The 24,616-nt window shown below is 53.7% G+C and overlaps 2 protein-coding genes across 4 annotated transcripts in view; both read right to left on the bottom strand.

Moving 5' to 3' along the window:
• Positions 1–4,629: 4,629 nt before the first annotated feature.
• TMEM214 (transmembrane protein 214) lies at positions 4,630–12,999 on the bottom strand. Of its 2 annotated transcripts, XM_044261918.1 has the most exons (17): positions 12,819–12,999; positions 11,532–11,731; positions 10,820–10,970; positions 10,376–10,510; positions 10,039–10,121; positions 9,477–9,582; positions 9,283–9,364; positions 8,885–8,986; positions 8,367–8,508; positions 7,914–8,005; positions 7,596–7,644; positions 7,288–7,401; positions 7,019–7,136; positions 6,409–6,505; positions 6,054–6,222; positions 5,720–5,865; positions 4,630–5,539 (listed from the first exon to the last, which is right to left on the bottom strand). In XM_044261918.1, exons 1-17 carry the CDS (start codon positions 12,961–12,963, stop codon positions 5,413–5,415), a joined length of 2,058 nt encoding a protein of 685 aa, XP_044117853.1. In that variant the 5' UTR covers positions 12,964–12,999; the 3' UTR covers positions 4,630–5,412. The 2 variants fall into 2 exon arrangements, with proteins under 2 accessions (XP_044117853.1, XP_044117854.1); XM_044261919.1 differs by lacking the exons at positions 4,630–5,539; positions 5,720–5,865; positions 6,054–6,222 and adding an exon at positions 6,233–6,308.
• A 4,562-nt stretch (positions 13,000–17,561) lies between these two features.
• Positions 17,562–24,616, bottom strand: part of MAPRE3 (microtubule associated protein RP/EB family member 3) — a 51,959-nt gene continuing 44,904 nt past the window's right edge. The window contains exons 2-7 of one of the 2 annotated variants that reach the window (XM_044261922.1): positions 22,054–22,181; positions 21,298–21,443; positions 20,466–20,667; positions 19,021–19,175; positions 18,742–18,894; positions 17,562–18,508 (exon numbers count right to left, since the gene is read on the bottom strand). In XM_044261922.1, coding sequence (XP_044117857.1) covers positions 18,440–18,508; positions 18,742–18,894; positions 19,021–19,175; positions 20,466–20,667; positions 21,298–21,443; positions 22,054–22,174 — 846 coding nt within the window. In that variant the 5' untranslated portion in view covers positions 22,175–22,181 and the 3' untranslated portion in view covers positions 17,562–18,439. The remainder of the gene's footprint in view (positions 18,509–18,741; positions 18,895–19,020; positions 19,176–20,465; positions 20,668–21,297; positions 21,444–22,053; positions 22,182–24,616) is intronic. The other variant, XM_044261920.1, reaches the window with a different exon arrangement.

Raw genomic sequence — 24,616 nt, forward strand, 5'->3', positions numbered from 1 at the left:
AAACCTAATACCCGAGGCCCCCGTGAAGCCTTGCTTCGTGGTCTGGCGGAGCGGGTGTGCGGGGACACCTGGCCCATTCCCCCTCTCTGCGGCCTGCGCCACCTGGAGTCACGGTGGCCCGGCGCAAATCCAGGTCGGGGGATGGTTTCGAGCCCATTCGCAGCTCGGACACTTTCTGGGTGCTCTCAGGCTGATCTTTAAATCCGACGTCTCTGATGTCACTGAGCACAACACGGCTTTCACCCTGGAGCATCCCCCACAGTGCAAGAGGTTGACGTCTTCCCACCAATTTCGTTTAACTTCATTCTGTTGCTGCAAATGCTACCATTGTGTTCGAGAGCGTTAACTTGGGCAGTTTTCTTGGCTAGGTGTTTAGCGTGCTGGCTGTCTTTCTTGAGGGGAGGGGAGGCTGAGACACAGAAAATATTCAATTACGTTGAGTTTTTTGTTTTTAAGGAGAGATTCACATAACGTACAATTAGCCATTTTAAAGTATGAACAATTCAGTGGCGCTTAGTGCATTTACAGTATGGTGCAAATGATCACTTCTTTCTAGTTCCCCTCACTTTTTTAAACCACTCTAGAACAACACCCTGTACGCTTTAAGTATTCATTCCCCACCACCACTTCCCCCATACCCAGGCAACCACTAATCTGCTTTTGCTCTATTGGTTTGCCTATTCTGGAGATCCCATATAAAAGAAATAATAAAATATCTGACTCTTTGCTTCTGGTTTCTTTCACTTGCCATAGTGTTTTTGAAACATCCACATTGTGTCATGTTCAGCACTTCCTCTCTTTTAATGGCTGAATAATATTCCATTGTAGCAATATACCATTTTGTTTATCCATGGGCATTTCGGCTATTTCCACATTTTGGCTTCCATGAATAAAAGTGCTATAAACATTTGTGTAGGAGTTTCTGTGTGGATATATGTATTTATCTTGGGTGTACTCCCGGGAGTGGAGTTGTTGGATTTTATGGTAATTATATGTTTAGCTCATTTGGCTCTGAGGAACTGCCAGACTGTTTTGCACAATGGCTGAATCATTTTCCATCCCCACCAGCAATGTAGGAGGGTTCCATTGTCTCCATATCCTTGCCGACATTCTTCTGTGTTTTTTATTATAGCCAATATTTCAACAAATTGAGCTCAATTATGAGAATTTCCTATGTCATTAAAAATTCTTTGAAAGCATCTTTAGTCATTTCTCATTTCGGTATTGCCCCAGTTTATATCCAAATTTTACATTTACATTTACATCCAAATTTTAAACACTACTACCACTACTACTACTACTACTACTACTACTACAATAAATGTTCTTGTACATACATTCTTGTCTACATTTCTCTTCTCTAGTCTCTAGAATATATTTTCAGGAGTTTGGAATTACTTGGTAAAGTGGAATTACTTGGTAAAATAGTATAAAACTTTTAAACGTTTTGATAAATATTACCAAATTATTTCCCAGAAACACTACAGTGATTTGTAGTACAGCATTCACTGAGTATATTATTACTTAAAAATTTCTGGCAAGGGGCACTGGGTGGCTCAGTGGGTTAAAGCCTCTGCCTTCAGCTCAGGTCATGATCTCAGGATCCTGGGATTGAGCCCTGCATCAGGCTCTATGCTCAGCAGGGAGCCTGCTTCCTGCCCCCACCACTCTGCCTACTTGTGATCTCTGTCTAACAAATAAAATCTTAAAAAAAAAACCCAAAAAACAAAAATCCAGCAACAGCAGTGACAACTTAATGTAAAAAAAATCTCTGGCAAAAGTAAGTGGTAACTTACTTGAAATTTGCATTTTGCCAATGAAATGGACTTTCAGTCTGTTGTTGATTTGCATTCTTAAATGAATTGTCTTCTATCCCTATTTTCATTGTTGTGTTTAGGCTTTTCCTGATTTGTTATAATTCTTTAACATTAAGAATGTATATGTGATAAGCTCAGTAAGGAAACAGAGGCCTTGATCAACACACCAACTAGACCTAAAAGACATGCATGGAATCTTCCACCCAACAATAGCAGAATACACATTCTTTTCCTGCACACATGGAACATTCTCCTGGATGGCCCACATGTTGGGCTACAAAATAAATCTCAATAAACTTAAAAAGACTAAAATCATACAAAGTACGTTTCATGTACACTACAGACTTGGGGTGCTAGCACTCTGTCATTGTAGGTTTACTGATGTTGAAGGTGGCAGGCTGTGTGAGTATAGGGGGCAAGGTGTCTGTACTTGTTGCTTAATTTTGATATGAACCTAAAATTCTAAATAAGTCTATTAAAATTATAATCAGTGTGCTAACATAATAAAAAAATAATTATATACCAAGGTACATCCAACAATGTTTCTGAATTCAATGTTTTTATTAATAGGAAGATTATTCAATATTCAACCAGTATTCAATCATACCCTGAATGGTGGAAGCTCCCCCAACCCTGCCCCCAGATTCCTTCTTATACTTCAAGTTTGGGGCACTGAAACTGCCTAGAAAAGTGGAATACCACATAGGGAAAAGTGAGCCTTTGTCCCCTCAAGCCCTTTAGGAAGAAGAGCTTGTAGAAAAGGACAGATCAGTCTAAGTGTTCACTTAAACAAAATATCCTTTAGGAGAGAGAAGATGAAAATGCTCAGAGGCCAGACTACCATTGCAATTTCTGTGTAATTGTCAGCTGGGTCCTTCTGGAATAGAGCAGGGCAGGCATGCCTGTCTCCATGGGAAACCCTCCACCGCAAGGGTGATGGCATTTGAGAATGGACAGACAATGCTGCAGCGGAGTCTAGCCATGTTATCTGTTCCTAGTGAGCAGACCACCCACCCATCAGGCTGGAGCTGTAGACTCGGTTCAAACCCAGAAACATGGTTTAAGGCTTTTGGAAAGAAGCGTTTCAAATGAGTCATGTGCTAGAACTTGGAGGCCCATACAAGAGTTGGTCATAACGCAAGTTGGTAAGAGATAACCATATTCAAACTGCCCCTTTCCCTGGCATGTTATCTGTGGAACTCCAGCTGTGTGAAAAGTAAGGTTAGTGTCGAGATGTGACCCTCCAAGGTGTCAGGTTGCTTCTGTTCCTCCAAGAACACCCATCATCATGGTGTGAGAGCCCACTTGTCAGCACGGGCTTACTCTCTAGTCCACACTGGCTTTACTCTAGTTCCTGTGCTTTGACGGGTCTGCAAAATGTGAAACGTCTGGGTGTCTGGTTTAGCTATAATGGGCAGCAGGTGCAAGGCTGGAACTACTTCTCTGACCCAGAATTCTGGACAATTCCAGTATCAGGTCCAACAACTGTGTTTATCAAATAAAGTCAACTAAGGTGTTGGGTGTCCCCACGAGAGGCTGTGGAGACCCAGGCTAACCTACGTTGATTAACAGTAGCCTCCCAGGATTCTAGGTCAGAAGCTGAATGAACCCACCCAAATCAACCCAGCATGCACACCAGAAGCCAGTGCACATTGTAGGCAATGTTCTTGGAACTTGCTGGCTCGTAGCAGTCCGGCGGCCTTGGTGATTCAATGACATCAGGACAGGGTCATCATTTTACCCGTCCTGTGCTGTTGTCAACCCAGGTTCACACCAGCCCCTTCTTCAGTTTGTCTTGAATACAGGCCAGCTACAAGGATTCACTGTTTTTAAGAACTGACTCAGTTTGCTTCTGATCGGGGAGGAAGAGGTGAGGTCTTGGGACCCTTGGACAGTCCTGCCTAGCGGTCCTAGACCTCAGTTGCTAGGTGGGATTTTTCTTTTTCTTCTGGGAAAAGCGGTCATGATTACCTGCCACTAGGGGAGCAGGGCTCTTGCCCAATGTGGGCTGCTTAACTCTCAAGAAGTAACATCATTCTGTCCTAACAAGGAAAGGGAACACAGATGTGAGACTCTATTGTACTCATGACCTCACTTTGTGTCAGGATTTTTCTACACTTACTACTTTATCATCTTGCCTTTTGGAAGTCAAGGCAGAGTCTCAGTGACAAGTGAACGGGAAAGCGAGAGCTGGCCAACACTGCGCTGTCCTCGAAGTCTCCTGGTGGACTCATGAACCAGCCCGTGGGAGCTGGAGTGGGCAGTGCGCTCTAGTACGGTTTAGATCTGAAACATTGAAGGAAGGAAACTTGAGGTGAGAGCTGACAGACTCTTTAGCTCTCTAACTTGAGTCTCAAGTCAAACACAAAAAGGGATTTTGGTGAGAGACCCTTGATTCATTGTCTCTTGGGAGTCCTAAATCCTTCACTCATTGCCTTATAAAAACCAGTAAGTTAAGGTCCTGGCAAGGAAGAGGACACCACTGATCATAGTCCGAGAATTCTCCGGGAGATTCCCCCTGCTTTTCGCAGCTTACAACACTCCAGCTATCAGGGCAAATCTGGGGACATCAATCACAGTGACAAGTGAGACAAGATGATTAGAGGAGCAAAAGGGGTGTCTGGAATCCTCAACAGGCCAAAGTTTAGAGTGCTGGGTGAGAGCTTTCCGCGTCAGAAGGCTGACTGCAGCCACTGGCGACAAGCCCCAGAAGGCGGGCGGCCACGGGAGACGAGTGCGAGCCCAGTATATTGTTGTCCTGTTCACAACTATGGGAATTCCTATATGAGGGTGCAGAGAGGAAAGCTGGAAGTCAAATCTGTGTCCTTTATTCCACCTAGGAGCGTACTGAGGAGCCGTATGCTGAACCCTGTCTCGACAGGCTGCTGGAAGGTTCACTGGGCCCGAGGCACACAACTACTTGGGCTTTGCTCTCCGGACAGATGGTAGGGGTGGGCAATGGGCAAGAGCTGAACCCTGAGGCAGAGTCCCCTAACCCTGAAGGAGAGTGGAGAGAAAAGAAGCAGGACCATGACGGAGGGGGCAGTGAGAGGCCTTTCCACCCAGCCCTCATATCCAGTGACAGGCATGCCCGAGCTGTGGGCCGAGGTGAAGCTGCTGTTGCCCACTGTGGTGTGACATTCTTCCAGAGGCCTCTTTCCTTGTCCCACGGTGGCTAAAGTCTGGGAGCAGGAATCCTTCCTCAGAAGAATGCGGCTGTCACTCAGTGGAATCCCACCGTTCTGGAGAGGAGCTGTCTGGGGCTTTGGGAATATGATGGAAGGAAGTGGAGAGCAGGAGAAGAGAGGGGGCGACAGAAGAGAGGGGGCAACTGAGGACGGAGGCCGGGAGCTACATGCAAGAGGGCCAGACAAGTGTTCAGTGGGATCAGGGGGGAAGAGTCTGGGAGATCTCTGGGCTCAGTCACCACCGAAGACAGAGGAACTGGGGCAGAGGCCACCAGCCACTCCTTAGGAGACAGAACTCAGGCACCAAGTGAAAAAGACTCCTATGCAGAACTGCCACCCTCTCCTCTCCCCGCCAGCAGTCTCACACGGCCTGTCCCAGACAGCGCCAGGGGTCAAGGAGGCAGGGCCTATTGCTGGGAGATCATGGCAAGTGCCCAGTCCACGAAAGCCACGGTGATGTCCTGTAGGCGGAGCCAGACCCAGAGAACAGCCTCGCTGAGCTGTGTCTTCACACAATTCCAGGTCACTTCACCTCTGAGAGGAAAGCAGAATATGTGTGGGAGTGGGGAAGCAGGGCTGTGTCGAATCACAGGGCTGCACCTGTGTCCCAGAGTGGCCAAGGTATGTGCAAGGGGCAGGGCAGGGCAAGGTGAGAGATGGAGCAGAGAGCCTGATCCCTGGGGAGACGGCGTGGGCTCTGGATGATGGTCTCACCTGCACGCCTCATGGCAGTACTCCTGGGCCCGGGCCAGGGCCTCTAACAGTAAAAGCCACAATGGCAGCAGCACATTCTGGTAAAGAAGCAGGAGCAGCTCCCTCAGAGACTGGAGCAGCTGGATAAGGGGATCAGGGAGCTGGATCTGTAGTTGGGAGCACAGTGGAGGGGTCAGAGCACCGGGAGAATGCATCCTGGCCCCGAGGACCCACTCCACGGGAGGGAGGCAGGCCTGGGGCACTGAGCCCATTTCTCCTGCTGGGCCTGGTGGGGACGCACCTTCCAGACCCTGGGAAGACCATCATTTCCCTGACCTCCCTGTCTCTGGCTTACCCTCTGGGAGAGGCTGGTGAGGCTGTCACCAAACCAGGCAAGGCAGGAGGCACAGTGGGCAGAAAGAAAGCTGACTGTGGCATTGGTGTGGGTCCAGGCCAGCTGCAAACCGGGCCTCACCACGGTCAGAAGGTGGGAGCCCCAAGCCGGCAATGTCTCCTCTAGCCAGCTGTAGAAGATGTGGGGGGAGAAAGCAAGGCTGAGTTTGCTCAGATGACTCGGCTCCCCAAGAAGAGCTGCGAGGGGGAGGGAGGCCTTGGGAAGGGAAAACCATAATTCATTCCCACTGATGTCGTCACCACCCTAAACACCAGGCCCTGTCCCTCCCACCCTTCTCCCCTCCCCAGGAGCTCACCTGTAGCCCTGCAGGCTGTAGGAGTAGACCCTGGCACACACTTGCTGGCCAGCAGGCAAGAAGCCCGATGATCGAAGCAACCGACCAGAAAGGGAGGCTGAGTAAAGGGGGCTTCTGGTGAGCTGGGGGTGAGGGGGGCAGGGCGAGGGGAGACAGACCCTGCAAGGCCCCAGCGCAGGCCCAGTGAGGGGTGGAGCAGAACTCATGCGCTCCCAGGGCTGCAGAGCTGGCTCGGGGCTGCTCAGGAGGGAGGCAGGCCTGGGGCGCTGAGCCCATTTCTCCTGCTGGGCCTGGTGAACAGCAGGGAAGCAGCCAGGGAGTGGCAGGAGGCCTTGGGTCGTCTACTTAACAGCCGTGATCTTAAGCTAATTGCTAAATCTGACCCTCAATTTCCTCAGGGGTTAAAACGGAGACAGCACTTACTCAAACGAGAACATGAAGACACAGACATTTCTACCCAGCAAAGCAACAACACAAGCTGAAGGTGTGGACAGAAAAGCCTGTCTTCTGTACTATCAGGGCAAAGCTACGTGCTAGGGCCAGTGGGTGCCATGCCTGGCGCTGGGCCTCACCCTCATGCTCTCTCCCTTGCCTGCCAATTCTTGCTTACCCTGGAAAGAGCTGTGTGACCGGAAGTCATGGCACAGGAAACCTATGACAAAGATCAGCACCAATAGGAGGAGCCGTGTCCAGGGCAGCCGGTAGCCCCGTGCCTGCTGCAAGAGGCCCTATGAGAGAAGGGGTGGGGAGCAGTGGTCAGAGGGCAGGGATCTGGCCCTCACATGATCCCGGAGGCAGGGCGGGCTCCTGGGGGGCGTCTGGGGCGCTGAGACAGAGGCATCGGCCAGTGCGAGGCTGGGGAGGGCTGGGGGCCAGCACCTTGCAGGCCGCGTCACAGGTGGCGGCCTCCTGACTGTTGCCACTGCCCTTCCTTAGCAGCTCCTGGTTGGTAAGCTTGAAGGACTCAATGGTTTCCTGCAAAGACCTCTGCGTCTGTAGGATAAGAAAGTCTGGGTTGAGAGGGTAACATTTGGTCTGTAAGGGGACTCTGAGCGTCCACCCTGGACCTCTGTCCTTGCCAAATGCCCAAATACAGTGTCTTCTCAGCAAAGGGAGGGCAGTGGTCGAGGGGTACAAACCCAGAACCCAGACGAGGCTCAGCCTGCCATGTCCTCCCAGCTCCTCACCTTCTTGGGAATCCGCTCCCACGACCTGAGCAGGTGCTCCAACAGCAGGCTACAGGGAAAGCACAACCCCTTCCAGTCAGGGGCCCACTCGGCCCCTCCCATCCTCCGGTCCCCCAACAGGCCCTGGCTCCGTCACTTCCCTCCCACGGTGAGCAGCTTCCTAGAGGCCACCCCAGCCACATTCCCAAATTGAGAGGCACAAACCCGAGGGACAGCGACCAATGTTCCCCTTGTGCTTCTAGGCCAGGGACAGGCTGGGAAGCACACATTAAGGCTTCTCTATGGATCAGAGGTGGGCAGCCCCCCACCCCCACCTGCCTGGACTGTGACAAGTGCTTGGGGTACAGCTGCCTCCAGACACTGGCGCTGAGGGGGTCCACCGTCAGGCACTCAGTCAGGCTGCTCAGGAGCTGCACAGGGGACAGGAGAGACTGCTGGGGCCGGGGGCCGCCAGAGGAGGACAGCACCACCCATGCAACACGCCCATCCTAAGGGATGGGGAAATCCTGCCCAGACCCCAGAAATCTCTGAGAGGCCGCAGCTCCCAAGCTGGAGCCTGAGCTCGAAGGTCACCCGTTGAACAAGAGGCAGGACATCACAGACCAGCCACACCTGAACGTTGAGTCCTTTCAGTTCGGACCTTGTGAGGGTGGCGCGTGAGGGAGAGGGGCGGGTGGCTGTCGGGACTGAACTAAGGGGAGGCCCAGGAAAGAGGCAAGGCCCCTGTCAGCCCGTACGGACCTCTGCAGCGGCCTCCTGTCATTTCCTTACCTCTTTCTTCATCTCAGGAGGGCAGCTAGGGGTGGCTCTGGACAGGAAGGAGGGGAAGTACGTATGCAGGGTGGATTCCGGCTTCGCCCCAAATGCCAGCACCTTCAGTCGGGGGTAGAGCTGACAGAGCTGCTCCTGCAGGCTGGGGTGGGGGTGGGGAGGAGAGCCAGGCACAGGCTCTAAATGGAGCTACGCGATGTGTCCCGCTGCCTGCCCGAATCTCTGCCCTGCCTGTGGGAGGGGAGTCGCTAAGGGCCTTATAATGGCTCAGTCTTTTTAGACTCAGCGACTCCTTGGAACATCTTTTGGAAGTCATGGATCTTCTCCCCAGGAAAATGCCCTTATGCCAATCACACCTGAGGGTCCATATAATTTTAGGGGGTTCACCGATCCCTCAAACTTGCAGGTTGAGAATCTCCAATTGAGGGTAATTGGAGAAGAAGGGACGGGAGATATCCTGCCTGCTCCCGACCTGCTGCTGGAGCCTTCACAGCAGGTATGCCCCAGGGCAGTCCTACCTGGGTGTCAGGGAGTTGTTGGGCATGTAGGCAAAGTCCAGAAGTGGGAAGAAGTCCTTGGGGCCAATCATGCCGAAGCCCTTGGTGAGGTTGGGGTGCATCCTATCGGAGAAAGGAAGAAACAGACTTGCTGGAGATGACCGGGCAGGCTGTGACCCCAGCTGAGACCAGCATCTAGGAAAATGGGCATGAAATCAGCCCTACCCCCAGCCCTTAGTGGTTTCCTCCCTTTTCTTCCACAACATCATGTTCCAATTGGGAGGCGCTGGTCCTGGCTTTCCTCACATCTATGGACACCAGGATCGCAGCACCCCACTTTGCTCCAATGGTTACTCTGGACACCATGGGCCTTCCTGGCGGACGTCAACCCCCTTCTCCCCAACCTGCCAATTACTCACAGGAGCAGCCGATCCAGGTAAGCGATGGCGAAGGGAGACAGAGACTTGATGCCCAGCACAGGCAGCATGATCCCCAGCCACACTGAGGAAACAAAGGTCAGTGAGGAAGCCTCATGCCTGGGCCCACTGGGGATGTTAAAGAGGACCTTCCTGCCTCCAAGACCATCCCCCTTTCTTCCCCACTTCTTTGTTACCTTTCAGTCCTTCCGAGAGGTTGGTAAAACCTGCCTGACCCATGGCCCACATGATGGTCAGACACTTCGCAGGTCGGCTCTGGTGAGACCTTAGCAGTTCCAGGAACTGAGGAGACCAGTGGGAAAGGCAGGCTGCAATAGGGCAAAGCAACAGGAGCACCCCCAAAGCCAGGCAGGAAGAGATGTCGAAAGGGAGACAAGAGACAGGCGAAGGGGCATCGCCCCACTAGAGTAGCACAGGGTGGCGATTCTGAGCGTGCACTTTGGCACCAGGCTGTGGCCTTTACCCATGCTTGCCACTTACTGGTTTGCTAACTAAGGAAGTCACGGAACCCCACTGTGGCTCAATTTTCTCACCTATAATATAGGAGCCAACAGTGGTACCTATGTCATATGAATATAAAGCTGCCCCAGACCACGTACTAGCAGAGTTAGCCACCATTACCGGTCTCACAGCATCTTCCACGATCCCTTTGTTAACCCAACAGTGTAGATTCACCCAACCACCCCAGTCCTAGCCCCTTTGGTGTCCCCACCCTCCCCACCCCCCGCCCGAGCTCACCTTGCCCAGGTTCATGGTGGCAATCTTGGGCCTGTCTTGCAGAACGGCCTGGATACATATGCGGTAACCATGTAGTGACTCCCCTGGAGAGACAGCTGTTCTCAGACCTACGTACATTACTTGGGATCTCAAACCCAAGATCTCCCTTCGAGCAGCTGTGAGCCCAGGACTCAGGACCAGCAACTCCTAACTTCTTTCTCTCTTTCCAAAAGAGTACTGAGATGAGCACATTTCTTGCTGGAAATAGAACCACCCAGCCAATCTGGAAGTGGGAAAAAGGGAGTTGTAGGTTCCCCATATGGGACAGGGCTATCCCTCAAGGGGGCTCCCCTCTCACCTGGTGTCTTATCCAGCTCCTGCAGCATCGTGAACAGACAGTGGTCAAAAAAGAGCTCCAGAGACCCTGCTGCCTTGGCCAGTAGCCCTCGGATGATTCCACGCAGCTCCCGGCTTACCAGGCTGTAGGGGTAATCTGGGGCCGAAAGGCCTCCACATGAGTGCTAGGACCAGAAGCCTCTGCCCGCTCTGAGGGTTCTGCTGCACTCCCTGAGAACAGTGAGTGCGCACAGAGGTCCCTGCACTAGGCTGGCATCCTCCCTATTCCCATGAGGCCCACTTTTAGAGCCATGATGACCTGTGAACAGCTTGAATCATGCACATAAATGAGGACCAAGTGAGGGGCGCTGGGCTCTGTTACACAGAGCCCTTTAGGGATTTACACACACAGCCCTTTCAGGATTGTCTTGAACTTGTCTCATTTTAGGGAGTTGGAAGAACTAACCGTGAGTGTGCTGGCTTAGTGTGGGTTCACTTAGAGGTGCTTGGAGCTTGTAGTTGAGATAGCTGGCCAGGTCCTTCAACCACACGGATGGGTTCCCACAGAACACGCTCTGGCTCTTGTCCAGTTCCTTCTGCAGAGCTGCTATGTCCAGCTGCCAGGGATACAGGCCCCCACCCCCACCCCGTGGTAAGTTAGAATAGAGGGAAACAGGGCAGAGGTGGGAAAATGGTTGAACTAGGTGAAGGTAGAAGAACAAGGGATTTCTACTTTTAAATGTTAAGTATATGGAATGCCAAAGTATCGCTGCATCCAGATACTGAGAAAACATAGCACAGCTGGAATTGCTGATCTCAAGGCCCAATTCTCTTAAGCCCTTCCCATGTTCGAGGGGACCAGGTGGAAAATGAAAGATCGCCGCTTCCACCGGGAAAGGAACCACAGCTGTTTCTCGACCCCCTTCCCGGTATCCCTGAGTCTTCAAGGCTCTTCTGGCACTAACCTAGGTTTCCCTATAAACTTATTTCCTTATCTATCTTAAATGCAAACATTCTATCTCTTGGGGTTTCTGCCCATTCCTGAACGCCTCCTCCCAATCAATAGCTCCCCAAATTCCATAGGTCCCTCAGCGGCCTTCCTCCCCATCCTGGTCCTTTCATCTTTTCTATACCTCATGTCCCTGTCGTCGCCCCACTTCAAGTCTAGGTACACTCACAGCTTTCAGTGCCTCTTCCAGGCTGCGGAAGCGACTCTGCTTCTGGTTTTGGTTGGTGAGGGTTGCCACCTTCTTCGTCTGCTTCTTGTTCCCTGGTTTCTTAGGCTCTACAGCAGGGGGTGGAACTTGCTCCTTATTCTGCCGCTTCAGGATTCTCTCAAAGCCCCGCTCGTAAAGGGTGCTTGTCGTCTGGATTGGAGCTGGGGTAATGACAGGCAGACAAAAGGTCATGAGGGCCTCACGGAAACAGCAGTTCCTTCCCGCACATTGTCACCCAATTCATCTTCAGCGAGGAACCTGCCTCAACCTCCCCCCACTTTTTTTTTTTACAGATTTTACTTATTTGACAGAAACAGAGAGAGAGAGAGAGAGAGAGAGGGAGGACACAAGAAGGGGGAGTGGGAGAGGGAGAAGCAGGCTTCCCGCTGAGCAGGGAGCCCAGTGGGGCTCTATCTCAGGACTCTGGGATCATGACCTGAGCTGAAGGCAGATGCTTAATGACTGAGCCACCCAGATGCCCATCAAAACCCCTTCTTGCTGTCATGCTTAAGGAGCAGGCTGAGGAGCCCTCTTGCTTCTTTCAGTCATGGCAGCTCTTGAGTTTACAGGCTCTTTCACAGAAGTGAGGCATTTCTTTATTAGATAAACCAGAGTACGTGGGAACTAGTGGAGGAGTTGGATACAGACGCTGGCTTCCTCCGTTAGTGGCTACCAGTCCGGGAGGTCAGGCTTTTCCATCTGGGTTCCAATGTGACAACTGTCTAAGCAACAAGTGGCAAACTTGCGCCACTCCTCCAGGAGACTTGGGGAAACAGGCACCATTGACAATGCTCGGTGGCTGTCCAGAATGAGGCCGCCCGACGGGACGCTCAGCCTCCACCCCGCGACACTGCTGGTTACTCAAGGAGGCGGCACGGCACCGTGTACAACGAAGATGCCTGTCCCCAGCTCTCAGCCGCCTGCCCAGGGAGCCAAGGCTAGGGCCGGGAGCAGCTGGCAGAGCGTGTGTGCAGACCGCAGTCCTGGTCCCCTCTGACATGTGATCCCGGGGACGGCATCTAACTCCACTGGGCCTCAGTTTACTCATCTGCGAGGCGAAGACAGCTCCCTCTCAGCGCTGTCTACCTCCTGTGAGGCTCAACAGGCAACGCGCGGTAGCTGACCGGGGGGGGGTCCGGATCGGTAGGAGAGCCCAGGGGCTCGGGTGGCCGCTCGCTACCTCGCCAAAGGGACAGGCCCAGGGCCGGGTGGCGGCGCGGGCGGGCGGCCGGCCGGGTGGGTACTCACGGGTCAGGTCGTATTTCCACACACCGTTCGCCTCCCCGAGAGCCCGGCGGTCCCCTCCGCCGCTTCTACCACTGCCGCCGGCCCTGGGCCGCCGCCCCTTTTTCACCACCTCCCAGCGCCCCCCACCAGCCGCCTTGGCTGCCATGGCTCCGACCCTCCCGCCACTGCCACCTCCCTGGGCTTTCCCGTCCGGCGCGGAGGCGCCGCGCTCTGCCACGTCTCCTCGTAGGCCCTCGCGGCGCGCGGCGCCGACCGCAAGGCAGTCTGGGACTTGTAGTCTTGCGTTTTCGGCAGGTTATCCCTAGCAAGGGATTGGGCAGGGGGTCGGGTCTCCTTCCTAGCAAAAGACATCCAGGCAAAGATGTTGAGATGAGAGGCTATAGCATTCAGAAACTCTTTCTTGAGCACCTACTGTGTGAAGGCCACTGCACTGGGTGACTCGAAAATTTAATCGTTTTGGGTTTTCTTTCCTTTCTAGTGGTGTTCAAAAGATGGAATGGAAAGTTCCCTTTCCCTCTGGGGAGAGTTTGAAGATTAAATGCTTTCGTCTTTCTAGGAAAGCGCTAGCTTCTTTGTTGCTAGTGGTTAAACTTCGAGTTATTGGGCTATAAAAATCTAGTGTGGAAGAACAAGGAAGAGGACGGAACTTGAGAGAGGGGGCAGTGTTTGGAGGGCAGGAAATGAGGAGAGTGGAGACCATTTCTGGTAGGAGAAAAAAAATCTGGGGGTCTGGGACACAGAGGGCTGTTTCCCCTTCCAAGTAATGGGAAAGACTGGCTCCGATTTCCACCGCAAGAGGCAATCCCAAGTCCCAAATGTGCCCAAATGTGGCAGGGAATAATCAAGGGCCCTTGACCTGACGAACTAGTCTAGCAGGTTAGTGCTGACATCCACTATCCCTGGAGGGCCTTCCGCCATGCTTGTAGTACCCAGTGGGACCTCAACATTTAGAGCATTCCCGCAGAGGAGGATGAGGGGAGGAGAAATGAAAGTAGTTTATTACAATTAAGGAAATGTGTTGGGGTGCCTGGGTGGCGCAGTGGGTTAAAGCCTCTGCCTTCAGCTCTGCTCAAGGTCCAGGGATCCTGGGATCGAGCCCCCGCATCTGGCTCTCTGCTCTGCGGGGAGCCTGTCTCCCGCCCCCCGCCCCCCCCCCGCGGGGCCCCCTCCGCCTATTTGTGATCTGTCTGTCAAATGGATAAACTCTTTAAAAAAAAAAAAAAAAGGAAATGTGTTATTTCACATACGCTCCTACATCTGAGAATGAGATTCCTATCTACCATACTGAGATGCAAGCCAGGCAAGCCCTTATAGTTAGAATAGAGTCAGGCAAGCCCTTATAGTTAGAATAGAGTCCAAATTCCTGTGGTCGAACCGCTTGAGGACTGAGGAGCTCCTTAGGAAAGAGATTAGAGAAAACTTCCTAAAAGAGGTGGACTTTGAAATGCGAAATGGGAGAATTTTTTCCGGTTGGGGGATCAGGACAAGTGAAGAGAATTGGCCAGTTGTATGGATTTGTTGATTTAAGCGAAGGCCTAGAGGTAGGACAAGAAAGGGTAAACCTGGGAAACGGGAAGTAGTTCTGCCTGGTGATGCTTGATGGTATTTGGGAGGTGCAGAAGGTTGGAAAGGGTGTGGTCTGTGATAAGCTGTGGTCTGCAGAATGTGGGCTGGGGGACCAGTGAGAAAAATGGCATGAGCCAGTGTTTCGGAAAGGTGAATGGAGATATGTGAAGGATGGGGTATGGGTGGGCGGGGGAAAGTCAGGAGATGGGAGGTGACCGGCTCTGGCTGCCTCCTGCCTGTGCTCCAGCCCCTTCTGGTCTGACTGTGGCTGACTTTGCCTCCGGATGCTCTGAGATAGAGTGCTTTTGCCAAGGACCATAACTGAACAGATCATGATTCAGTTCACTTTTCAGATCATTGGTTTAGCTCTTCTCGGAGTCTAGCACCAATATCCCCTTTGCTCGACCCTTCTGTGTCACGTGTATGGTCACAGAGGAGACGCTGTTTTCTGAAAAGAAAGAGAAAGAGCTTTCCATGGAGGTAAAAACAGGGTCTGCTCCATGGTGGGGATATATAAAAGGGTGGGAGGGACTTTCTTTGCTGGTTTTCCTTGGACTGGTCTGGCCGGTAATTGGTTGTACCTTGAAGTCTAGGGGTTAGGAGTCACTCATTATTTTTTCTGTAGCATTTCCTAAGAACCTTCTCTACCTAGACACCTGGCACTGTACTGGGTAGAGCTGGAGGATTTGTCTCACTTGCTCAGGAGCAACTTGAAGCCTGTGTGAGAGACAAATGTGTAAACAGAAAATTGTAGTTCGTCATCTTCAGTATTCTGCAAGAAAGACACACTTAGTATGAGGGTACTGGGAAGAGGTGGAGGTGGCAGTGGCTTTGTATCCCTGAACTTTGAATGTTTAAGAGCAGCCTCAGATGCCAGCCATAGACATGGGTTGGAGCAGGTACCCACCCACATGGGGTTTGAGGGAAGAATCAAAAGATGTGGGGTCAAGGAGGACAGGTGGGTGTTTAGTGTGGGGGCGAGAAGAAGGGTGAGCCTGCTGAAGCTGAGTTTGACCTACTGCGTTAGCTTTCTACTGCTGCTGTAACAAATTGCCATAAGCTTAGTGGATTAAAACAACACACATTTATTAGCTTATAGTTCTATATATCTTACAGTTCTAGAAGAGTCTGCCAGGGTCTCACTGTGCTACAATACCATGTCTGCAGGGTCCTTTCTGGGGACTCCACGGGAGTATCTGTTTTCTTGCTTTTCCCAGTCTCTAGAAGCTGCCTGCATTTCTTTGCTCAGGCCTCTTCTGTCTTCAAAGCCAGGGACAGCAGACTGAGTTCTGTTCACATGGCATCACTCCAACCTCCTCTTCTGTCCCCCTTCCACTTCTATGGACCCTGTGATTTCACTGAGGCCATCTGGATAACCCACTATCCTCTCCTTATTTTAAGGTCAACTGATTAGCGATTTAATTCCACTTGGAATCTTAATTCCCCTTTGCTATGTAACCTAACACATTCCCAGCTCAGGGAGTTATGACATGGGATACCTCTGGGGGGAGGCATTATTCCATACCCACTTAGATAGCAGCGTGAGGTCTTGGCCTGAAGATGAACTTTGGGTAACATAGAACAACTACTTTATTTTCTTACAGTATCTACATGGAATAATGGAGGAAAGCCCTTTAAAATTAGGCAAGGGAGGAGCTTAGGTGGCTCATTTGGTGAAGCGTCTGACTGTTGGTTTCGGCTCAGGGCATGAGCTCAGGGTCTTGGGATGGACCCCTGCATCAGGCTCTGCACTCAGTGAGGAGTCTGCTTGGGATTCTCTGCCCCTCCTCTCTCTCTCTCTTAAATAAATGGATAAATCTTAAAAAAAAAAAAAAAAAGATTAGGCAAGGGAGTTAAAAGCAGGCAAGGAATTACTTGGGGGAGAAAGCTGGAATAGGGCCAGAAGAATCTATGTTGGAGTAGGAGCCAAAAGGAGGTGAAGTGAGTGAGGGATGAACAGTATGAATTACTTCTTTAAGACTTCTGTCTGGAGTTATCAGAGAAATGGCAGTGGTCTGGAGGAGGCTCATGGAGCAGGGGCACGGCAGAAACATGGCCCCAATTTGATCATGTTCAGGATGGTGAAGAGACACCTACCAGGACTACCAGCCCATTGCTAGAGAACATTCTGGAGGTCCCACCTCTGTGGTCTTTGGGGATGAGTGCCGAATCATGAGTCAGGAGGTCTGAATTCTAACCCAGATTTTTACCACCTTGAGCAAGTAATGTCACATGCAGGGCTTGGTCCCTTCATCAATAAGTGCATGGGACGCCTGGGTGGCTCAGTTGGTTGGACGACTGCCTTCGGCTCAGGGCGTGATCCTGGAGTCCCGGGATCGAGTCCCGCATCAGGCTCCCAGCTCCATGGGGAGTCTGCTTCGCTCTCTGACCTTCTCCTCGCTCGTGCTCTCTCTCACTGCCTCTCTCTCTCAAATAAATAAATAAAATCTTTAAAAAAAATAAAATAAAATAAGTGCAGAGTCTGATAGGATGGCTTTGTTTGAGCGGGTCTGGCTCACACATTGGTTACAGTACCCTTGGTCCCTGTTGGGCTTCCAGGACATTCTTAACTATGGGCCTTTGCCGGGGCATGCACCAGGAGGGTAGGGCTGTGCAGATGATGTGAAAGCGTTGCTGACTCCAGGTTCCCATTAGGGCCTGTTCTACAGAAGGGACAGCTCAGGCTTTGCAGTCCTTCGGGGCTTCAGCACTCACAGCTGCTTGCTCTTTGTAACTCACTCCACTCTCTCCTTGTCCCCAGCTGGAGAGAGGGATGTGAACTTTGACAGCGGGTGGGGGACATCATGTGGCCTGACTGGCCAGAAGGAGACTGAAACAAAGCACCTCTTGGCCAGGCCACCCTGTTCCTCCCCCCACCCCCAGCCACCTGACTGGGCTGCCGCCCATTGTCACAGCCACGGCCCCACACTTTGTTCCTCCACGGTGACTGGGGGTCGTGGACTCCATGTCTTCCTCCCCTTACAGCCTCTGGACCAGAGTTGAGAGATGGGGACGGGGTTCGAGCTGGGCTTTGAGGCCACGTGCCCATGGCAGTTTCTAGGCCTGGCGGAGGGTGGCAGCCGCGCTGTGCTCCAACCACCTCTGGAGAGGGGAGTGCTTGGGAAGACACAAGCATTGAGACCCAGGCCGTGGCCCCGGTGAGGGAGATAGGGCATGGACTTTTACCACACAAGTTTATTTAAATAAAAGTGAACACATATGCAGGCTGGGTGGCCCGAGGGGATTGGGGTTGGGGAGGAGGGCAGATGGGAGGCGGACGTACAGGAGGGTCCAAGCAGAGTCTGTGTGGTATGAACCAAGCTGCGGGAGGAGTGGCTGGGGGCCTCGGGGCAGTGCTGGGCTTCAGTGCTGGGGGCCGGGGGCCAAGGGTGGGGGAGCCTGGTGCCAGGAGGTCATTTTCATCCCTCACATGCTCCCCTCCCTCTCCCTGACGACCGAGGCCTAAGGCACCCCCCCTTAGTCCCCCTTATCCCTCTCCTGACATCAGCCTTCCCCTCAACTACTGGGAAGTCAAAAGACAAAATAAATAAGAATGGGGGAGTCCTGCCATGGCTCCCAGCACCAGGGAAGGGAAGCCAAGCCAGGCACACTGCCCCGGAGCCCCGTGCTGTCAGCCCTGGGAAAAGAGCAGGTAAAGTGCAAGGAAAATCCAGTAAGTAAAAATATACCAATGACTTTGTCAAATATACAGCTGCTGGCTGTCAGGGGAGCAAGTGGCTGGCTGGGGCGGGGGGCAGCGGTAGCCTCCCCACCCCGGGAAGTGTTGGCCGACACAGCGTAGAGACAACGGAAATAAATAGGGATATGGAGGAGTGGACAGAGGCACCGCTGGGCTGGTGCCGGCAGGACGGGGCCTCTGCCTGCTCACCTGCCCCTTCCCCGAGAGCCCCCGCTCCTTGCCTGACTCCCCAGTGCTGCCGCACTGACACAAAGCACCCGGGGGCCGACAGGCTGTAAGGAAAGGATTATAATGTGGGGGGGACCGGGAGGGGAGGCACGGGAAGCTGTGCAGTCAGCTAGGGCTGGAGCTGCCCTCAGTACTCGTCCTGGTCTTCCTGTTGGTGTTCCTCAATCTCATCGTCCTCAGGGGGTGCAAATCCTTCCTGGAGGGTGGGAGAGGAGAGGGAAGTGGTGAACCAGCCAGGCCAGGCAGAGGGGAGACGGCCGCCGGACGCTCGGGAGCAAGGGTCGAGTTCTAGTCCCCGTTCCTGGCTGATCGTCATGTGGCCTTAGGCTCTGACTTCAGCTGGCTCTCCTCACGGTGTTCCCTCAGGCCCCTCGGGTGCCACCCCTTGTGGTTGTCACGGGGCAGGATGCGGCCAGGCCCAGAGCTCACCTCAGTGGCATAGAGAATGCCAATGATGCCCGAGATAACAGGGCTGTTCTCACTTTCATGCTCCTGGCAGATGAGCTCGATGTCTCGAAGTTTGCTGAAGTAGAAGTCACGCTCCTTCTCCAGCCCATCGACGGTCAGCTTCAAGTCCAATAGCTGCTCAGGGACAAGGGGGTGTTCAGGCCAGAGATCCCTGCCTCAGACCCCCCTTCCTGTCATGATGCCCGAGGGCCTGGCTTTTTGTTGAGGGCTCGCTCAGCCGCCCCTGCCCACCCTCCTCACCTGCTGGTTGAGTTCAAGAATCTGGGCATCGGTCTCATGGCCGCCGTTCCGGGCTGATGGGGGATTCTTCCGGAGGATGCAGGGTGGGGCCACATTGCTCAGCCGACCAGAGGTCTGCATATTTTTGGGGCCTGTGGGGGACGTCCTCTGGGGAACTGCCCAGGGGAGAGAAGTCGGATGGGGTCACGTGAGCCCACAGCTCACGTGGCACGAGACGGCCTGGTGTGAAGGCTGCAGGGCAGGCCCATGCGAAAGGCAGGCACTCTTGCCCTCCCCTCTTCTCCCACTCAGGAGGGCCATCTACAGCTAGGCCTCAAGCCATGGCCACACGGACACCACAGCAGCTGGGCAGCTCTTTGGCAAGCCTGGGAGAGCAGGGGCTTCAGGGGAGTAAAGAAGGTATGAGGTGTGGGGAGGGAGGAGAGCTGGCCTGAGGGAGAGCTGAGGGGAACTGGGAAGGCGAATCTGGGAAGTGGGGCCGGGGGGGTTGGGCCTCTTGTCCTGTCAGCCAGAGTCTGAGGAAGAGCCGCTAGGGCAGGGTCTCAGATCTGGCACTTGCTGGGTTTTCCTACCAGAAGCCCTGCCCTCCCTGTGGGTGATGCTGGAGTCTCAGGGCCCCAGGCCCTCCCAGGCTCCCTGCCTCAGGATGGGCTCTGTGCTCTGTGCTCGGCCTGATTCAGGGCCCCCAGGTCCTCCCCCGCAGGCCGGGCATGCTGTGGCCACTTGTCTTCTAGCTATGGCCGCTCCCTAGTCAGAGCTGGCTGCTTCTAACGCAAAGCAAGCAGGTGAACGGGGGCAGGCCCAGGCGGGGCAGCAGCGCAAACGGAGGAGCGGCTCTGCTATGACGGGTTCAGATGCTGGGGCTGCTCCTGTCTCTTCCTCTCCCCAGCCCTCTTGTCCCCCAAAGGCCCTATCACTTCTCTCCCTTCTCTTCTAGAACCCAGACAAAGCTTCCTTTCAAGACTCCTCTTTTGAGGACTTCAGGCCATGGACCTTCAGAGTCAGGGAAGACGTGATCCCAGTGGGGGAAGCTCGGCAAACTCCTGTCCCTGGGCGTCCAGTGGGCAGGGGGCAAGAAAGGTGTGTGCTGCTGGCACCAGGCCCTTGGCCTGGAAGGACCTGGACAGACGAACCGTGCCACATGCCGCCCCGTCATCTCGAGGCCAACAGCTTAGCTCACGCTACCAGAGCAAGTGCCCTGGGCCTCCCACTGCCACTGCTCCCGTGGCTGGTGCCGGTGGAGTCTGTAGCCATCTTTGCGGCCCTGTCCTCCCTACTGTGACTCCCCCTGGTCTAGGCGGGCAGCAGGCGGCGTCATCTGAACTCCGTGATAACAGTCTCCTCTAGGCTGGCAGGGCCGGGCCGGTGGCCCAGGGGGCGCTCCTGGCTGTGGAGCCCCGCCGGCCCGGCCCCCCACACTCCCTCCCCCAGCTCGGGCACGTTACCTGCTGTGCCAATGAGTTTCTTGGATTTGTTGAAGATCTGATCACCTGGGTTAGGAGGTGGCGCTACGTCCTGGCCCTGCCGCGCCAGCAGAGGGTTGTAATCCTTTCCATCATAGTTTGCGTCAAAGAATTTCTTAAACCACTGAATAAACTCAAAATTATCTTGGAATTTTCCTTTCACTAATTTCTCTACGGGAATTATCTGAAATAGACCACACAAGCAGAGAACTTTAGCCACCTGCTGCCGTCGGGCTGCCTTCCTCGGTGAGAGGGCCACTGCTCTCAGGAAAGCTTCCCCTGGGCTGCAGCGTCCTCCTTCTCCACAGGGGGGCCCCCTCCCGTGGCACGGAGCAGCCAGGCAGGCTGTGGCCCTGGCCAGGGATCCAGAGCCAGCCCTCTCCTCCAGGCCCTGGGCGTCACCGTGTGAGGAGGTGTCCCTCGGTGCTGCTGCCGCGTGCATGGGGGGAGGGGGGGTGAGGGCTGTTGGAACCCGGGGCTGCGGGCCACTGAGGCAGGAGAGTGAGCCCAGAGACTTGACTTAGGCCCTACAGAGAAGGAACTTCATAGAAGCCGTTAGACTGAGCCTCAGTTGCTGAGGTGGATGGGATCCAGAGAGAAGGAAGGGGCAGGCATGTTGTCAGGGTGGGGTGTCAAGTGTGGGGTTTCCCACCATGCCTTGAGCTGGGGGAACATTCCCTCTGGAAAGGAGGGGCGTGGAGAGAGGCGTGAGAGCTGGAATGACCCCAGCAGCCCCCGCCGCCCCGGCTGGCAGGCCGTCTTCTTCCCCAGGGTCACACAGCTCCTCAGGGCCCCCCGGAGCGCAGGCACCTACTTTGTCAACACCCATCTTCTTGAACGCTGCTTGCAGCACCTTGAAGTTGTGGATGTATTCATGCTCTAGTTTGGCCTGGAACTTCACCTTCCTCAAGTGCACACAGCCGGGGAAGAGCATGTCCATGAACTGGCAGTAGGCTGCCCCTGCGGAGACGCACAGCTGCCTGAGGGCGTCTGGCCACCCCCCTGCCGGGGCTCCTCGCTTCCCCTTGCCCAGGCCCTGTGCTGGCCCTCAGCTCCAAATGACCCAGTGTCTTCTCTCTCCTTGTCCTGGCCAGAGTCCCCCCAGCTTTCCAGGAACGAGAGCAATTACTCTGGACTGACACGGTCACGTACAAGCATCGCACCAAACACTGTACGTACGGAACTCCATCCCGCCAGCGGCCCTAGTTTGACAGGGCATGTGATCTCCATTTTACAGATGGGAAAACTGAGACCCAGTGATTTTCCTGGGCTTGCACTGCAAGAAGAGCTGAGATTTGGGGCCCGAGTGGCTAGTCTGCACCTCATGCTATTACCCTCTGGCTTCACTGCCTGTCCTAGCTCTTGATACCCCACTGGCCCGCCTGTCCTGCAGCCCTTCCCTGAGCCTCTCCTGCTCTTTACTTCTGATATTCCTCATTTCCTTCACCTCCAAACACTCTGACTACTTCAGGGCTCTGCAGCTCTCCTCCATCCTGATTACAAACTGTGTTGTCTGCCGTCGCCCTTCTGCCGCCCACCTTCCCTCCCCTTCCCACTCCCAGGCTCCTACCTGAACAGAGCTGTTCTATCTTGGTATAATTGAGGTGCAGGGAGTCATTGACCCATGCAAGCATATCATGGCGACTCAGATTTTCACTGGTCACGGATGTGGAGTACACATTGACGGCCATACCCCAGCTGCAAAGAAAGAAGACAGGCAAGGTCAGCACCGGGGCCCTCAAGCTGTTCTTTAACTGTAAGGAGAGAAAGAGCCAGGTAATCCCCGGGGAAGTGAAAAGCATCTTCCGCTAGCCCAGCCTTGCAGTTTTCCCTCCTGGAAAACTCTTCAGGCATCTCACTCTTCAGCCATTTCTCGAGTGTCTACTACGTGCCAGACGTGTGCTAAGGAATGGGTGATGCGGTAAGAAGTGATCTCTGCCTTCAAGCAGTTTACAGACAGGCACATCCTTCCAGCAGGGAGTGACGGGGCAGAAAAAGCAGCGCGCACAAAGTTTAGAGGCGGCACAAAGGTTGGAGTGATCTCTTCTGCCTGACAAGGTCAGCAAAGGCTTCAGGGCAGAGACGCTGGAGTCTGAGAGAACTAGGAATTTTCCAAACATATGAGGGACGGGGTAGAAGGTACCGTGGGCCCAAGAGCTAGCAAGAACAAAGGCATGGCCTATTCTGGGACTCCGAGTTGTCCAGCAGGCCTGGGGAGCAGGTGTTTGTGCCGGGGTGTGGTACAGTGGGGCTGGCAGGGACAGACTGCAAATGGCTTTGTTTTCCACCAGGAGCCTGGACTTTCTGTTCAGACAACCGGAAGCCATTAGAGAACTTTAAACAAGCAGTAACCTGACCGGATTTGTGTTTTAGAAAGCTGACTAACCCTCTGGCTCTCCTTTGACTTCAAACCCCATACTTCTGTGGCAGATAGCTTGCTGGCTGACCCACACGCACCTACGTTCTACACCACAGGCACCTACAATCTAGAACCTCCCTTCAGTACAGGCTTCTGCTCGTCTTCATTATCCCAGCGAATGTCACCACCAGTCACTCCGTCACTCAGTCACGCACGTTAGAAACCTGGCGGTTGTCCTCCACAGCCCTCCTCCCTCTCACCCATATCCAGTCATTCATCAGGTCGGGCAGCTCTGCGGCCTCAGGGTGCCCCCCGCTTTTCCCACCTCTCCTGCTGCCTTGGGGGTGATGCACGCGTGCTCTCTGGCCAAGGCCAGCAGTAGCCTCCTCCAGGCCACTCGGCCTCCAGCCTCTCTCCCAGCACGTCCCCGATGCTCCTGCAATCAGAATCTGTGTAAAAGCAGCCTGGAACCGCACCACTATCCACCGCACTCAGGAACGAGACACCCATGGGCTGAATTTGCCTTGCAGACTTGAGCCGCTCAGTACTCGCAGTGTGGCAAACATTTCTGAATCAGTGCCCAATAGCTTAATGTTGGGACATCTCACATAAACGACCTGCAGAGAAGCCAGGTTTCTGGCTGCTTTTGGGCAACCCTGGTATTTGTTCCTGCACAGCCACCAATGGTTGGAGCTGGGCAGAGGCGCCCCCTTCTGGCCAACGGCGGTGAGCTCCTCCTTGCCCTCCCCTGCCCCCGCAAGTCACACTGGCAGCAGCAGCGGCAGAGGGAGGCCAGGGTCAGCTGCTGTTTATCTCTGACTCGCACTGTTAAGAGGGAAATGTATCTTGTAACTAGGTCTTTATCAGAAGTGGAGAAACAGAAAACAGACGAAAGCACGGCGTATTCTGAGAACTGTGAGTGCTTATTTCCGGAGTGAAGAATATTTCTCTAGATTTAACAAACTGTCTCTGTGAAGGAAAACTATGTCCAGACCACTCCCCGGTCCCCTGGAGGCACTTGCCCTTATCGTGGGACTCTCCCCACCACTAATCAGACTCCTAAATGGGCCCCACCTCTCCAGCCTCTCTCTCACTCTGCTCCCCGAGTTGGGGGCCACCAGCAGCTGCCCACTTACCCTATCTGGAATGCTGCCCTCACTCCAAAGTCCACTCATTCTCTACTCCCATGGTTCTCAAACTGTGGTCCGGGGAGCAGCTTGCTAGAAATTCCAATTCTTAAGTCCCACCCCAGACCTACTGAGTCAGAATCTGTACCTGACCAAGAGGCCCGGAGAGTCTGGGGGAGCAAACTGGAGAAGCTGCTGTAGAGAGGACCCTCCAGTGGCACGCACTAGGCTGCGATCCCTTGTGGCCCCTGACCCACAGGTACACCACAGAGCCTTGTTAGATGCACACTTAACTTCAGGGACGTTATGGAGAAAAATTAGGAGAAAAGCCCTCTACTCTGTCCTTCATTGCCCCAGGGAAGGGAAGCCAGGCAGGCCAAAAAGCCAACAGAAACACAAATTATTGCCTTGGGAGCTTCCAAGGGCTCAGAAGCCAGGAATTCCAGAGGTTTCCGAGGGTTTTCGGAGGGTACTTGAGTCTCCTATTACACAGGGTTTTGAGCCCAGTGCCCTGTATTCTGACCCTTGTTCTAACCACAGGACTTGTTTAAATGCCTGCCCCCTTGTCCGTAAGAGCCTTGAAACCAGGACTGGGGTTTCCAGGCCCGTCACAGGCAAGGTATTCAGGAAATGTGTTGAATGATTGA

This window comes from Neovison vison, chromosome 8 (genome assembly GCF_020171115.1).
Source record: "Neovison vison isolate M4711 chromosome 8, ASM_NN_V1, whole genome shotgun sequence".
Lineage (NCBI taxonomy): Eukaryota > Metazoa > Chordata > Mammalia > Carnivora > Mustelidae > Neogale > Neogale vison.

Coding starts and splice junctions, on each gene's coding strand:
- TMEM214 (XM_044261918.1), bottom strand. CDS start 12,963: ATGGCAGCCAAGGCGGCTGGTGGGGGGCGCTGGGAGGTGGTGAAAAAG. Junction 8,509..8,884: donor AACAACTCCCTGACACCCAG/GTAGGACTGCCC, acceptor CCCCCACCCCAG/CCTGCAGGAGCAGCTCTGTC. Junction 7,402..7,595: donor GGGAGCGGATTCCCAAGAAG/GTGAGGAGCTGG, acceptor CTTATCCTACAG/ACGCAGAGGTCTTTGCAGGA.